The 17521-nt window shown below is 43.4% G+C and overlaps 1 protein-coding gene across 5 annotated transcripts in view; it reads right to left on the bottom strand.

Moving 5' to 3' along the window:
- Positions 1-17521, bottom strand: part of PPP1R12B (protein phosphatase 1 regulatory subunit 12B) — a 916156-nt gene that overhangs the window by 553482 nt on the left and 345153 nt on the right. For 3 of the 5 annotated variants that reach the window (XR_013594883.1, XM_078644174.1, XM_078644172.1), the window contains exons 11-12: positions 15360-15436; positions 13345-13467 (exon numbers count right to left, since the gene is read on the bottom strand). Coding sequence is in view for 4 of the 5 variants with exons in the window: in XM_078644174.1 (XP_078500300.1) it covers positions 13345-13467; positions 15360-15436 (200 nt within the window). In the remaining variant the exon portion in view is untranslated. The remainder of the gene's footprint in view (positions 1-13344; positions 13468-15359; positions 15437-17521) is intronic. The other 2 variants (XM_078644173.1, XM_078644175.1) reach the window with 2 other exon arrangements.

Below are 17521 nucleotides of genomic sequence, written 5' to 3'. Positions count from 1 at the left end.
TCAACCCCCAAACAATACACCATAATACAGAAACGTGTACATCAAACAAATACATTAGGAAGTAATTGATTTAATGCACAAATCAAAACCGCAGACATTTTAATGGGGAGGTATGACCTTTTCAACATTTAGCTTTATTTCTAAAAACTGAAGCTATATGCTAGATTCTGCATATCCCTTTGTCTTCTTTGCTTCCTATACATTCTCTCTTTTTATCACTGCATGCAACTGCTGCTTCATTTCACTTAAGTATGTGACATTGTCACTGTGTTGCGCCCCTCCCCCCCACGCATTCCCAGCGCTTTGATGCTTCCGCCGCACTCCAATTGCTCCCCTCTCCCGTGGCGTTTGTAGTCCTGCCCCCTGCGTTGCCCCCTCACCCTCACACTGTGCTCGCATCTTTTTTATTCTTCTTTTCATGTGCTTGTTTGACTAATAAACGCCAATGCTTGTTGTACTTTGCTACTTTGGTGGTTGATTTAAAAAAAATGCCCAAAACACTGCAAAGATTTAGAACTGTTGTACCAGGGTGAACATCTGCATTTTAAAGAAATGTAGTTGTTTGAATTTAGAAGAGAGTTCGTCTCATTTTTACATGATATACATGCCAAACATTATTCGGGCTGGGCTCGTGCACACGCTCTTAGAGCCCAGGAAGACCCCTGGCTCAGCTCTGGTCCGACTCGCTGTGACTACTTTTTTTTACTTCGACCCCTACATCCATAGAGTTTGTCTGGGGGGACTGAGTTGTTTTGGACTCAGCAAATTACACCCGATTGTTTACAGGATTCATTGGAAAAGGAAACAGCACCCACAGTCAAAGGTCACACAACACCCATCTGTTGACTATTTCTTTGCCTTTGACCATGTACGCATCTACTCTGTTGTCTTTTTTCCCCTACCTTCACACTGCCTTAATACCGTACACAAGCTTTAAGACACGCAGACACTACCCAGCTGCCACAGCTCTCTCGCTACCTCTCTCTAGTCTCTACCTCTCTCTAGTCTCTACCTCTCTCTAGTCTCTACCTCCACCTCTCTACCTCCGCCTCTCTACCTCCGCCTCTCTACCTCCGCCTCTCTCCCCCCGCCTCTCTCCCCCCGCCTCTCTCCCCCCCGCCTCTCTCCCCCCCCGCCTCTCTCCCCCCCGCCTCTCTCCCCCCCGCCTCTCTCCCCTCCACCTCTCTCCCTCCACCTCTCTACCACCACCTCTCTACCACCACCTCTCTACCACCACCTCTCTACCACCACCTCTCTACCACCACCTCTCTCTCTCTCTCTCTCTACCTCTACACCTCCCTCTACCTCCACCTCTCTACCTCCACCTCTCTACCTTCACCTCTCTCCCTCCACCTCTCTACCTCTACCTCTCTCCCTCCACCTCTCTCCCTCCACCTCTCTCCCTCCACCTCTCTCCCTCCACCTCTCTCCATCTACCTCTCTCCATCTACCTCTCTCCCTCTACCTCTCTCCCTCTACCTCTCTCCCTCTACCTCTCTCCCTCTACCTCTCTCCCTCTACCTCTCTCCCTCTACCTCTCTCCCTCTACCTCTCTCCCTCTACCTCTCTCCCTCTACCTCTCTCCCTCTACCTCTACCTCTCCCTCTACCTCTCTCCCTCTCAAATATGGCTGCGTCTACGTGGGATGCGGTGGACTTAATGGCAGCTGGAGCTGACAGCACTGCTTGTTTTTCATTCCGCACTCCCCATTGCTCTGTTACTAATTGTGGACATTGCAGATTTTTTTGAGGTCTTGCTTGGCAGCTGTCATTTGCTACCATGTGCTCTGCCACAAGAAAAGTGCTTTCATTCTCTTAAGTTTTTATTTTTTGTATTATTGAAATTTACGATCTTAGTAATGCCCATCTTAGATTGGTCAATAAAAAAAAACATAGGCAACAGCGCCATTCTGTAGGTGTGCGTAGTAACGCATGCGGGTATAAGTCATAACACATGCAGGCCATACAGCACAAGGTGACCAGCCGTCAGTGCACACTTCCACCAGGCACACACACCACCAGCCGGCAGTGCACAATTTCTACAGGCACACACACCACCAGCCATCAGTGCACACATCAATTGTTAACACATCCACAATTAACTATTGTAGCAATCGCAGCATGGCACTCTTTACTTTTAAACATATTCATCTAAAGCGCAGCATGGCACAATTGCTACAAAAATAAATACACTTTTTTTTGGTCTACAATTTATAGACTTTTGTTGCAATTGGTGTTGCAATATTTAGCAATGCCAATAGCTCAAACGTAATTAATGCGAGACCTATTGGCAACGCCAGTGCTTGTTCTGCTTGTTTTCGATGTCAACTCAGCTGCCAAGCCCTGAGTTTCCTCCAAGATGGGAGCCTGAAAGGAATCTCTATACACGTTAAAAAAAATATCACAATTAGTCTGCTTTGTAAATATTTCTTTTAGACATCCAGTTAAAACAGTGTCTAATTTATAGATCTGATAAGAGTTGCGTGGTGAGGCAAATGGGAGTGGGAGGTCTTGAGCCCAGTGGATAGCCAGGGTGGGAGCCTGCATTTAAACCTGTCTGTAAAACTAATGAAATAATATAGGGTGTCTAATAAAAAAGCCTGTGAAAAGCGTCTGCTAAATTGGTCAAAGAATCTGACGACCGAATTCATAGTGCTTTCTGGTTTTTACAATCCATGCAACTGGCTTTTTTGATTTTGATGATAATGTATTTCTACCACTATCGCTACCACACAAACCAGAATGCAAAAAATATCTGTGAAACATAGGAACTGCTAGCACTTGAGATTAAATGAGTGTAGCTACCTAGAGTGCATAGGACCCTGTAGTGTGATAGGCCCTCTTGACCCCTGTTTTCGCAGCCAATCTGCGCCAGGGAGGCCACATTTTCTTGCTTGTATTTGAGCCTTATGGTGGCTTTACTATGCCAGTGTTCTTCTATATTTTGTAAATTAGGGAAACACTATGGTCCTGTCTGCCTAAGGCAAGGTCTGGATGCAGTTTGTGGTCTCATGTAAAGTCGAGATATCATCCACCGGAGAGATTTGTGGAGGTGGAGAGTCAGTCAATGTTGCTGAGTATTGAGACAAAGTAGAGGAGTGACGTGGTGGTGGAGGCAGTGGAGGAGGATGCAGAGGAGACTCAGGCAGCACTGGTGCCGACGGAGAATATTCAGAGTCCGGTGACGAATAGATGCACCTCCTGTTTTTCCTTGACATCTCAAGACTGGGAGAAGAAGATATAGACTTCGCCGTTGAATGCCTCTACGTCGACCTGCTAGTTGACTGTGAGTGTCGACGGTGCTTCGATGTGCGGGAGCGCATCGACATCGAGCTTCAAGTGTGCCTCGACAGCGATCTTCGATGCCTCGACGTCTCTGCAATCCCCTTTTCCTGGGATGCTCTGAGGAAGTTAACAGAGACTTGGTACAGGTTCTACCCTCTACAAGTCCTGAGGTCCCACCTTCAGACTGTAACCTTCCCGGCTCCTCAGTTCCATGGAGACTAATCATCTCCCGGTCTCTCAGTGTACGCTTGGAGAAGTTCCTGCAGTGTTGACATGATTCAGGAACATGACTGTCTGGAAGACAGATGATACAGACCTCATGGGGGTCTGTCTTGGCCTTCTTTCTCCCACAAGCTGCGAATTTGTCAAATAGGGATGGCATATCTTGACAAAATGCTGTTAATTTACGTCAGGAAAAAAACAGAAAAAGGCAGGGAGAAGCTAAAAACGTCGAGTGAAACGTGGAAAGTTGAAATTCAATTAAGAATTTTGAAGAGAAAAAACAATTTGGTCAAGCTCAATGCTCCATGATCATGTCAGCAGGAGCTGGAAAAAAGAAATGAAGTAACTGCCTCCTGCTATGCATGATAGGGTACTGGTGGTGCCTGGTCCCTTAAAGGCACAGTGTTCTTTTTTAGACCTATAATAAAAGCCTATGAGGCTACTCTGCCCTGCTCCCTTCATCTCTTTCATAGGGATAAAAATGGTTTGTGAGAGATATTTCTACTGATTGACACTAAAATTATCTCAAATTTACTTTTTCTGATCACTTTTTTCTCTTCAGGATGAAGAACCTGGCCAGTGTAGCCTAGGTAAATAGGCTGCATAATCTGTCTCTTTTTCTTAAGTTTCTTTACAGGCCTTCCTGAAGTAAGGCGAAAATTCTACACTTAAGATTTATATATTGATATATTTAACAACTGCTACAGGGTCCCTGCACATGGGCGAGGCTATTCAGCGCTTATGACTATACATGGAAATCCCCTGCGAGAGAATATACTGTTAGAGTCTGTACCAGAAAGGGGGTTTCCAGAGGAAAGTAACTAGTTCTTCTATTAGCGACTTGAAACCACAGATTTCTCACCTTGTGAATGGATACTAAATCAGTCCACCTCCTCTGGTGCTGGGTCTGTGAATGGCTCAGACCAGGAAACCCTGCAGGATGGATCTATTACATCGATCCAGGCAGTAATGTTTTGGTTAAAGTGTGGAGGGACGTCAACATAGAGGCCTGACAAATGTCCATAACTGGCACGCCCCAAGCGCTGTGGTAGCAACCTTGCTCTGGTGGAATAAGCTTTCAAGCCTTTTGGGGGCTGCTTCTTGGCTAGCCTATAGCAGATCTTGATGGACCGCACAATTCCTCTTGAGATGTTCCTCTTCTGCACCACATTGCTGTTCCTAGCCCCAGAGAAACAGTTGAAAAGTTGGTTGTCCTGTCAGTAGTCTCTGGTTTGGTGCAAATAGAAGCTAAGCGTCAGTTTAGGGGGATGGCGATGAAGCAGACGAGGCAAAGCATAGAAAGTCAGCAAGAAGATGTATTGGCCTTTTGTCCAGGAAGTGGGGGAACCACTGACAATGCCTAGAGTTTGCTAACTCGCCTGGCAGATGTTACGGCCATAAGGAATACTGTCTTGGTGGTAAGAAGACAAAGGGAACAACTTTGCATTGGTTTGAATGGAGAGCATCACAACAAGTAAATAGGAAATATCAGCCGGCCAAAATGGCTAAAAGGCAAGCTTTAACTCTTGCTGGGGCAATGGCTAATAGAACAGAAAATCCACAAACTGCATTTAGGGGTTGTATGGTTTGAGAAGAGCACCAGACAAACTTCTCCCGGCATCCTGCATAAACTGATTTGACTGTTGGATGCCTGGCTGCCAAAATGACACCAACCACTTCGGGAGAAAGATGGAGAGCCTTCAACTGCCACTGATCAATACCCAGACACGGAGGTTCAGATTGTGCAGGTTTTGGTGCACCACTGCTGCTGTGATAGGAAGTGCTCCTGAAGAGGTAGCCGGATCGGAGGACATATGGTCATGGCTAGAACTTCCAGGTTCCTCACTCTCCTCGCCAGGGCCTCTAAGTTGACTTGGGTCGGGTCTCTCTTGAACTTCTTGAGTATTCTGGGCAGGAGAGGGAGGGACAGAGAGGTGTGCAGGAGTTCCAACCCTCAAATGCCTCAGAGGGAGGACTGCTTTGGGGACTCCACCTCGCAAAATTTTTGAGACATTGCGTTCTCTGCGGTGGTGAGCTGATCGAGCCAGCGTTCACCCCCTTTTTTAAAGATGCCCTGTGCCACCTTTTTTGCCAGGCAACTGATGCATTTTGACTTGATGTGCCCTGGGTCCTGCCAATTAGGTTCCCAGGGCCGGTGTTCTTTCCCAAAAACGAACCCAATTGGCATCTCTAGCTCCAGGTCAGCCCCTGGTAAATGGTGCCACAGGTACCCAGGGCACTGTGACCAGGGAAGACCTCTAAGGGCTGCAGCACTTATTGTGCCACCCTTAGAGGCCCAGTACCTTTACACACACTGCCTTTGCAGGCTGCGTGTGTTGGTGCAGAACAAAGTGAGGAGTCGACATGGCACATTCTGTGTGCCATGCTACAACCCACTGCCCTGGCATAGGTCAGTCACCCCACTACCTGGGTGCACTATACCAATGGTGAGGGTACAGGTGCATGAGCCGTGTGCCCCTACAGTGTCTAAGTCCATTCTTAGACATTGTAAGTGCAGTGCTGCCATTAAGAGTATATGGTGCTGTGAGACTGTCATTACGAACTCCACAGCATCATAATGGTTACACTGAAAACCGAGAAGTTTGGTATAAAACTTCTCAGCACATAAAACCAACATTGATGCCAGTGTGGAATTTAATGAAAAATGCACACAGAGGGCATCTTAGAGAAGCCCCCTGAAAACTAACCTACCACTAGTGTTCAGGCTGAGTCGCTCTTTTCAGCTTTCACCACCAAACATGTTTCCGGACCCATGGGTCGAGGGCCTGCTGCTCTCTGTGGCCTGAAACAATGCATGTCCTGGGACGAGGAGCCAAGCCTCCTCCCCAAGGATGGACAGGGTTCACGAAGGGGAAGCTTCAGAGGCTTGCAGCCTTTGTGAGTTTCCCCAGGCCACTTGCTGCTCTCAGCAACTGGTTCCCACTGGTTCTGACCCCCACTTTGGGCGGGAGAACCAGCGGGAAAAACAAGTGAGGAAGAGAGGTGTGCCCACCTCTGCCAACTCCACACCTCAGGTGGAGAAGGAGAGGTGAAGCACAACTAAGTCCACGCCATCTTGAAGATGGGGGGACTCAGCCAACCAGGGAAAGGCTCATGCCCCCTCCCAATGGAGGGTGGCATAATAGGGGGTGTACCCGCCCCAAGGAAGGGACCCATTGGTCCATGCCTTTTAACTACCTGTAACGCCCCTAAATCTAGTATTTAGGGGCACCCCTGAACCTTGCTTCGAAAGACAAGAACCTGCAAGAAAAAGGAGGACCTAACAGCCGTGCAGCAGCTAACAAGAGGAAGTCGCCCACAGACTTTGCCCGAGCCCTACAGGCCTGTCTCCCCCTCGTACCTGCTCCTGCGAAATCACGGTGTGTCCTGCAACCAGCACCCTCGAAAACCCCGGAGGACCTGCCTGCAACTCCGAAGACTTTGTCTCTCGTGAACGCCAGATTTGTTCATCTGCAACTTCTGGCCTTGGCCAGAAACCGCACCATTCTGTACCCATCGTCCACGGCCCGAGCTCAAGTGGGCAAACACCACGAGGAGGTCAACCCGGCAATCCTGAACGGAGATCTGCATCACCCCTGACCTGCCTCAAGCCTCCAGCCGACGTGTGCAGTCTAAATCCCGAAGGCCCCCCTAACCGCGACCAGGAGCGGGTAATAAGATCCGACGCCAAAAAAGCACCCCTGCACCCGACACCCCACGGCCTTGTGTGCCCAAACCAACGGTGCCTAACCAACCCCATACTTCATAACTTACCTCTCGAAGTCACACCCAGAACACCTTCATCTCCCTGCCTGCAGCGCTTTTGCAAACAAAGTTCACCATTGAAATCAACATGACATCCGGCGTCGAAACAGCACCCTGCCCCCGGCCGCCCTAGTACCGCTGAGGGTGCACCTTTGGTGCTAATATGTTTCCCTATTTGCCCTGAGCTAAAGTCCAGGAGCTTTGCTCCCACAGCCGAGTGGCCTGCTAGCCAGCAGCCAACAACCGGAGGCCCCCTATCCCCATTGGATAACATTGGGTCTCAGCACTCTGCACCCGGCCGCCCTAGTGCCGCTGAGGGTGTAACGAGAGTGCATCCCTGACCCTAGCAGGAACCCTTGTTCTAACCACAGAACCTCAACTCCATAGACCAATCACTTACCTGGTAACCGTTAACTTAATTTCTCTCCATAGAAATCCATTGACTGTTTATCTCTGAAAAATGTTTTAAGTGTGGAGTTGATTTGTATGGAAACCTAAAAAGTAACAACTGTGCAGAACTGATTTTACTTACATTTTCTCTAGGAAATGCCCCAGTTTGATATCTAGGCATATCACACGGAGTAGAAAAAGTAATCTCAAAAGTAACGTAAAATTAACACCTGTAATTTTCATTGCAAAGTCGGTACAAAGTATATGTACAGCATTTCACAGTATTGCATGAACAGAAATTCAAACTGTAACCATTTTAAAGTATATTTACAATTGCATTTCAAACTGTATATTTCCTGCATAGTATTTATCAACTTACCTGTGCCAGGCTGGCTTGGTTATAGAAAATAAAATACCTAAAAGAATATGTTTTATACAAAAACGATTTATGTGAAGTTCGGTATTTGAGTGTGTGAATTCATTTGCAGACTCAGTGTGTACAACAAATGCTCAGCACTGTCCTCTGATACTGCCTTACTGCTCGACCACACTACCACAAATGGAGAGTAAGGTTCTATCCAACTTTACCTCTGCCTACCTTTGGGGTCCCACTGGACCTCACTGGTATAGTATATACAGAGCCAGCTTCCTACACCACCTCGGAGTGTAAATGTCATTTGTGATCCACTAGTTAACACTGGCTGCGTTAATCTGCCTTGACGTTTAAAGATCCTACCAGGTGCTAGGCGATCATGGAGATGCCTAAAAGGTCCACCACTTCCAGAGGTGCAGAGCCTCCTGGCACAGAACCCACGACTCCACGTCACCCTGCTTGCTGCAGTACACATTGGCGGTCATGTTGTCCATAAGCACCTGCACCCTTTGTCTGTAAGTACAAGCACCTGCTGTCCGTAAGCACCTGCACCCATTCCCCTATGATGGTCAGTAGGAAAGGTTCAAGTGCCAAGCATATCATTCGAAACTCCAGCAAGTTGAAGGGGAGGTGAGCCTCCGCTGGAGACCAGAGTTTTCTGATCTCCGCTACTCCCAGATGACCTCCCTAACACAGCAACAATGCATACGTCACAAACGTTTTCTCTGGGTGGGGTAGGCAGAGGGGTCTGCCGCCAGTCCCACTGCCATGAAGCAGCAATCACTGCAGGTCTTTAGCAGTCTCCTTCAAAACGCTGGATGGAGTCTGAGAAGATGCCTTGGTGCTGAGCCCACTGAGACATCATATCTCACCCCAGAGACTGCATGCGCCACCTGGTGTGGTCTACAAGCAGGATGCAGGAGGCAGGAGGCAAAGAGGCCCAGAAGCCTCAGAGCCACTCCCACTGGGACCCAGGTCAAGGGTTGAAACATCAGGATCACAGATTATCCTGGACTCGCTGAGGCATGTATCGGAAAAGTTTCTGGAAAAGAAATGCACACTGGGCAAAGTGTTAAATATATTTATAGTAGTGCTCACATCATACATCTTACTTGTGAATACATAACACAAAACTATGTTTTTTATTAAAAAATATATATTTTTATTATTTCGAGATTATTTTTCTCTTCTTTATATCTATATTTTGTTATTATTTTATATGATAATTGTCTCTCATATTCATCAAAATGTATTTTACATATTTTTTTTAAAAACAACAGACAAACATGTAAGCAGCAATTTCATTACACTTGTTTTGGTGTCTGCTAACTATCTCTATCTAGTTTCTGGAAAACCCAAATTAGTAGATTTCTATATGACAGTCAGATTGACTGGAAGATTATTTCCTTTACAGATGAAAATAAAACAAGGAAATCACTTTCAAAAGGAATGAACAAAAACCTTGTACGTTGTTAATTAATATACAGATAACCATTCCAATTTTTCTACAAAAGGCGATAATACAATTGAACCAAGAGAACTGGTTACAGAGTGTTGAATTGCACCAACGCGTTTCGGCGACAGCCTTCCTCAGGGTATTCACTCCAAATTATAGCTATAATACAGGGAAAAGTTAACAAGAAAAACAATGTATTTTAGTCAGATTCATGGTGTGAGACTAAACTATCTTATGTTCAACTATAAGTGATTACCAAAGGGAACCTACTCAATATTATGACAGACTCTCTAAGCAGGGAAAAGTGGCAACAAAAAAACATGACTAATCATACTTTCTCCGCATTATGTAAAACATTGTGTGGACATAACAGAACCGTAACTCGTTAACTTTTCCCCGTATTATAGCTATAATTTGTAGTGAATACCCTGAGGAAGGCTGTCGCCAAAACACTTTGGTGCAATTCAACACTCTGTAACCAGTTCTCTGTCATACAGAAATCTACCAATTTGGGTGTTCCAGAAACTAGATAGGGATAGTTAGCCGACACCAAAACAATTGTAATGAAATTGCTGCTTACATGTTTGTCTGTTTTTTTTTTTAAATATGTAAAATACATTTTGATGAATATGAGAGACAATTATCATATAAAATACAAATATATATATATATATATATAAAAGAAAAATAATCACGAAATAATAAAAAAAAAATTTAATAAAAAAAATAGTTTTGTGTTATGTATTCACAAGTCAGATGTATGGTGTGAGCACTACTATAAATATATTTAACACTTTGTCCAGTGTGCATTTCTTTTCCAGAAAGTTATTTCCCGGTCAGGGTATTATCCTATTTTCAGGGGGCCCCTAGTTGTGTTTTCCAAGTCAATGTATCGGAAAAGTACCATATCCATGATGGCTCTGATTATAGGAATCAGGTGGGACTTTGGCATGTCGATGGAAAAACTGAACAATGTGAACAAACTGGCCTTTGTCTGAAAGTGTTTTTCAACTGTTTGGGGTGAGCCTACTTTCAGCAGCTAGTCGTCAATATGAGATGACTGGAATTCCCAACATCAGCAAGTGGGCAGAGACCACAATCTTCACCTTTGTGAACACCCACAGTGCAATGGTATGGTCTAATGGGAGCACAGAGAACTGGAAGTGCTTGTGGCATACCTGAAACTACAGTCAACACATGTAGAACAGCAGGACAGGGCTGTGGAAGTATGTGTCCATTTAGTCTCCTGGATTTAGTGCAGACAGGACTTGGGCCAGGGTGTGCATTCTGACCTTGTGCTTCTGGAGGTAGAAGTTTAGAGGGCAAAGATCTATGATGAGAGGAAGGCCTACGTCTTATTTCGGAATCAGAAAATGAGGGGAGTCAAAACCAGATCAGAGTCAGTGATGGCATCAAGGCTCAGGTCGGAGGCATCAGTTTTGGCACTGAATACAGCATCAGATGCGCTCGTTGGTGTTTCTTGTCCTGAACTGTGCCCCCAGGGGAGTAATGGGAGTGGTGGACACTGGAAGATCAAATTTACTAATCTAACTCCAGTGTTAGAAAATTTTAGGAAAGAGCAACTTGCCCTTAAATATTCCAGGAGGCTTCTTTACTATTCTAACTCCAATCCTGGAATATTTAGGGGAAATTTATATATTCCCCCAAGTCCTTTTAGGAACGGTTGAAAAGTAGTAATTTATTTTGAATTGCATAGAGTGCTCCCCTGAGGGCGCAGGTCAGGGCAAAAACCTAGCAATACTGTTGGGTGCTGTGCCAGGGCAGGAGCTGGCAGTGCCAGGGCAGGAGCTGGCAGCACCATGCTGGTTGACTGGGTTGACCTTGGGTGAAGGTCAAGTTGCACGATCAAGAAGGATCTGCCAACTTGCCACCTCAAATCCTTGGGTCCAGCTATGGTGGCCGAGAAGGCGGTGTTTGTGCATCGGGGATGCCCCAGGAAATGGGGGCAGATTTGGGGGGCGTGGAACAAGTTCAGGGGAGACATTTGTGAACCACCCCAGACTGATTTGGATGACGCCCTTTCGGACTAGGAGTCCCGTTCCCACGGAGTGAAGCTGTGAGGTGATTTTTCTGTTCATTCTCGAATTTAGCCACTAACTGCGGAAGGTTTATCAATGGGGACTTACCTGTATTTGCGCTACGTGTTTTCAAAACTGCTACATACAAAACTGTTTATGTCGTCTTCCATATTTGATGCGATACAACCGTGCTTAGTTAAATAAAAATAGAAAATGGAGCTGATTAGATTTATGATCCTTCTGTGAATTAGGTACTTGTATGATTATGGAACGCCGCCGTACCCCATGGATGTCGGCACACGGGCTGTGTTATCCTTAATACTACTGAGTAACCGCGAATACGTTGCGGCCGGCCCAAGAGGTTGTAGGCCAGACGCTGTGTTAAATGGTAAAGTACAATAAAGGTCTTTAAAAAAAAAAAAATCCTTGGGTCCGAAGGCACTACAGTAGGATTTGGCAGGGTACCGAGAAGGACTGCTCTGACCTCTTTCAGGTGTTGCATTCTGTCTGCTTTGGCTGCTCGCTTAGTCAGGAGGTAGAGTGGAAACACTTTGGGACCTTGCTCCTCAGAGTAGTTTAGAGGTTGAGAAGAACGGAGGATCTCTCGTAACTCCGAATGGTACGATGTCGGTGAACTGTGCTTGGACATTTTTTGTGATTTACATGTCTTACTTCAACTCCTGGATTTCAATGTGGAGCTTTCCTGAGATTGGCTCCTGGAGTGAGTGCGTATGCGCTCTTGTTCAGATCACTACCTCAACTTCTCCTGTAGTTCAACAACAGCAAGCTTGGCTTTGCAGTCTCAAATCGCCTTACGATTCATTTTCTGATAGCTAGAGTACAACTGTGTTGCACGAGGTACCGAGGCCCAGAGGCAGATGTTGTGGTGCCACAGCTAGAAACTTGTTTTGGGGCCCATGTCTGCACCCTGGGGAGGAATTTTAAAGTTTTCCCAGACAGCCCTGCTAGCACTGGATTCAAGTCAGAAAGCGCTTAAAAAAAGGAACAGCATCAGTAGTTGAAGATGGCACAAATGTAGGGACCGAGACATCACATCCAAGGTGGGGCGGGCTGCATGGCCCACCTAAGGAACCACATGGAAATTTGTTTACAGTTTCCGGATCCATTCTGGCGTCTGGGGGAAACTAACAAGGTGAGGAATCGTGTTCCATATATCTTTTACTATTTCAAGTTCTTCAGGGAGGGCAAGTTTAGCAGATACCAGGCTTAACGTTTACTGCTTGATTACTAGCTAAAGGCATTTTCTCTAAAATTCTCTGGCTTGAGCTCTAGGTGAAACTATGTTAACCTATTAACCAAACTCAAGCTTGAGAAATACATCAAATTTACCTGTGAGCAGGTTCATACAAAAGAAAACAGTTTTGCTATGAAAATGGGACACAAGTCTGATGCCCATTACAAAATAAAATAGGCCAGTCCAGGCAAATTCAGATTAAAGGAAAAAGTAGAGTAATGAATAAATCCCAAAATTGATCCAGCATAGTGTGCATATTTGTGAAAGGAAGCCTTCACAAATTAGCTAGATATATCCGGCGATGATGGGAAAGGAAAGGATAAACAAGGCTGAGAAATGTCATTTGTTGTATCCTCCATTTAGAGGGAGCGCAAGTATGACTATAGCCCCTTTGGAAATAACAAATAACAGAAATCATTCCGAAAACTTTCAAACTATGCAGTCTAGAGACAGTTGCAAGCATGAAAGTTCACACAAGATGCAACAAGAAAGATAAATCAAAACTTAGTGTCTGTGAATCATGGCCTCTAGGCTATACTCTTCATGTCGGTGTTGCATACCTTTTCAGGGAGGATATGTAGCTGGAGGGAGCACTTGTTGAGGATCCTTCATTTCCCTTCAGATCCTCCCGCCACAAATGTCGAGTGTAAGAGCCACTACGTACAAGACTGACAGCAGACTCCCTAAAGGAGGAGAAAAGAGTACGAAGGTAATCTAACCACTCTTGATGGTAGAACCGACTTTCAACTTGTCATCTGATCTACTAAAATCAGCTTCTCTGAATGATTACATTAAACTTAAACTAAAATCCTACAACTGAAGATATCCCAGAGAAAATCTATACTTTTACTATATAAATAAAACCCTGTACATTGAAATATAAAGTAGTTACAAATGTACCTTCTATTCAAGCTATGAGGAATGGCTCATTATTATCTAACACTTCTTTAAGCACAACATGTTTCTATTAGGATTAGGAAAATTTCAGCTTAGATCAAGTTCTTGAGGGACAGTCTTTAATGTTTATTAAATCATCTAACTGTTAATGGAGTTTGTAAAACTGCTGCCAGTGGTATTGGATGATCTTGTGTTTTTCTTCTTTTAATATCTTTTTCATTTTAATTGGAATATATTTGAGTAATTTTCACATTTATAAAAAAAAATGCATTTAAGGGAATTATTTTTTTATCTAATTCTCAATATTTTCTGCTAGTGAACCACAGACAAAATGTGGTGTTTCATTTGAATTCATTATGAAAGGTTGCAGTTTCATTAGACTGTGTAACTGCAGCGATGCACAAAGTTGTCATCATTAACTTACAAATGACATCCTAGATTTTGCTTGATGACACTTTGTATCCAACAATCCTTCATGTAGTAGAACACTGCTTGAGATCATATTTCATGATGTTTTTATATGTCAATGAAAGAAACAAAGTAGTTATTCAAACACTGCCATTTAGTTATTAGGATAATTAAATAAAAATAAAAAGTTGTTGTAAAATAAATACTACACTACTTCAATCCCAAAACATAAGACATTCAGGACAACCTGCACCACAGAGCTACCCAAGAAAAAATCTTCCAGCTTACTTGTGTTATCTTGTAATAGATTTGCTTCAAATGCATTGCACACTTTATTTGGAAGATTGGTGAAGACGATAAAGAAGAATGGGTTTAGTCATCATTACGGAGAATAAACTGTTTTTTCAAATATTAGACAAAGGAATGTTATGCTCGGTGACATCCCCCAGTCAAAAACACTCATTTTCCAGAGGTGTTCTAGTGTTCACCAGCAGTTCTCCAGGGAGGTTGGTGCTGTCTCAATCTATCCAACTTTTTTTTTTCTAGTGGAAGCGTTGAGAGCTGCTTCATAATGGTTCACCTACCTTGTTGACTGGTAAAATGAATTAGAATGCAGTATTTTACACAGGTACCTTAAATACGCTGCGCTTTATTAGGGTTTTATAGACTATGTAAGCCAAATACAGGAAAATGTAAAGTATTGTTTTCGATCATTAAGAATGCACAATAAACAACCAATGCTTGTTGCTAGAAAGTGACTGCATTAAAGTGCATAGAGATGTTAGCCTAAAGTGACCACACAGTAAACTAATCCAACGTAACAATTCTTAGAGGCCAATAGAAAATAAGCCCCATGTTAAACTGGGGATGATAACACACAAAAACGTTGAGTCCAAATAATAAACAGGCAAGGAGATTTTATTTGTAATTAGCTTATTGCATAAAAAGCAAATACCAAGTAGCTAATTTCCTGATCTCATGCGCCAAGAAATAGCAAGGCCAAGGTATGTTAACATACCTGAAGAAACGTCAATCTTTCAATTCTTCTGATTCTTCAAAGCAAATCTAAACATATTGAATAACACTAACATGGACAGTTATAAGAGGCTTCACAAACCATTGCTAAATGTTTTAGCTCAGTTCTAAATGGTGAAAGAATAATATGTTGCTCAAATAGTCACCTTACCAATGTTCACTTCAACTCTACTTCACCCCCAAACCAACTTTGCGGTAACCATAACACCAGGTCAAATCCAGGTTCTTAATTTACCTGTTTTCTTTCTCTTCAATGTCCCCTGTACTGTTTAGTCTTCTAGGTGCAATGGATGCAAAGTAGCTCTTTTCCTGCTGAAATCAAATAAATTAAAAGCATTTTAGATCGTGTATCTTACTGGATATTTTGCCCCTTTATCTAGGTCACTTACAACCCACTATTTAAATTATTTGCTGAAAGAAAATACCCCGAGATGTATCCTATTTGAGCCCAACATGTGCAATGTCCTCAGCTTATACCGACACACAAATAACAACGTTTCAGTCTGTTAACAGATTTACCTCACAGCAATGAAACTGAGATTTTACGACCTTAAGCACCACAACAGGATCCAGTTGTAGATTTGTATACACTGACTTAAAAGTACCTGTACAAAATATCTGGCAATAGAGACTGGATAAAGTTGGTAAAGATGCTCAGGTTCATTAAGGTTAGGACATCAGCTTTGTTGGTGCTGCTCTGGGAGATGGATGTGGTGAGTGTAGGCGAGGGAGTTGGGGGTAGGTGGTTGGCATCCTCAGTTAAAAAAATAAAAAGGCATTAGTCCTAATTTCCACCACCTCTAACATCTCATTACTCTAAAGTGGTGGAAACTCCGATTCCTGCGTACTAACCATGGTCCAATAAGGCATTCCCTCCCCCCACCCTTAACAGACATAATGAGAAGGCCCACATATGTCTGCATATCCACTACATTCTTCACAGAGGCATCTAAAGATAATACTATTATTTCTCTGTAAGGTTCAAAGACTGTGCCAATTGCTACTCTAAAAAATAAAGTTGACAAGAAAACAGTATCTCTAAAAAAACTTTTTAAAAATACCCCCAAAAATTGCCAAAATCCATCACAGGCACTTAGTGAAAACAAGTATTGGCTTAGCCAATAAGTCAGGCCTTTGGGTGTTTATAAGTGTTTATTTATCCAGTACAATATCCTTGGTGAAACAACATCAACTGTTGCATGGATAAACACTTATAAGGTCCCAAAGGCGAGACCTATTGGCTATGCCAATGCTTTTTTCAAGTACCTTTTTTAGTATTGATTTTTATTTTGTTGCTGTATTATATAGCACAAACTCGATCTAAAACTATTGGAGCACTTTGCATGAGCACCAGTTACATTACAAAAGGACGCTTTCCTTTTTTTAGGTAAGGGGAGATTAAGTGATTTGTCCGAGTCGCAGGATGTTGAGCAGATGCTGAGAATCAAACCTGGTATCCCATTTTAAAGTAGGCAGCTCCGGCCCTAAGCCACTTCCTCTCCCCAAAGGGAATGTGGCTTATTTTGTCAATGGTCTCTTTATAGATTTTCTTTTTTCCTTAATTTTCTTTTCACTTATTCATAACCTTCTTTTTATGTACGTCTTTGTATCGCCACTAATTTTTTTAACGTCCTTATTTAATAATAATGTTGCACTTTATCGAAAATGTTACAAAAAAACTCTATTATATTTTTATGTGTTGGTATATTTAAATTATACCAACACATAAAAATATAATACTAGTTTTATTTGTTTCTTTATTAAGTTATTGCAGGCCACATTCCGTCGATGGTGCCCTGACAGCTTACCATGACGTAAAACATTCAAGTGAAACATTGCCCAAAGACATCATAAAAAAATTGACAGTCACACTATAACTAGCACATAGCATTGCTGAATCCCTAAAACCAAATACGAACATATTAATATTTATACTTTGTACTCCTGTATATCAAATAGAAAATTATAGGCATGCATATTTATTTGGCCAATATATTTAAACGACGCCAAGTGGAGTTGTAACTTAAAAAAAAAAAACAGGCAAGATTTTGAAGCAAAATGGAAAAACTCCACGTAGGCACTGTGACAACAAAATAAGTTTTACTGTAGATTTTTTAATTGATTTCAAGGAGAAGTTAAGTGTTTACTGCAGAGATTTCCCAGCGTTGCAGCCCATCTGAGCTCAGCAGTGCATGCGAGCTCAGCCCTGCATGCCTCGCATAGCTTGTCACCGTAGTAATGTCACGGGATCAGAAATAGTCCTGTTTGCGCCTTCGCTTCCTTGCCCTCTGTTTTTTATTAATAAGACGCTTTATTTGAGTTTGTGGTTTACTACGGTTGCGTGTTAAACCTGTAAGAGTTTTAGTGAAACACCTCCTCGGACCATGGCGGAAAATC

This window comes from Lissotriton helveticus, chromosome 5_1, assembly GCF_964261635.1.
Source record: "Lissotriton helveticus chromosome 5_1, aLisHel1.1, whole genome shotgun sequence".
Classification (NCBI taxonomy): domain Eukaryota; kingdom Metazoa; phylum Chordata; class Amphibia; order Caudata; family Salamandridae; genus Lissotriton; species Lissotriton helveticus.
The sequence above is the reverse complement of the archived record's forward strand: the minus strand, read 5'-3'. Positions and strand labels throughout refer to the sequence as shown.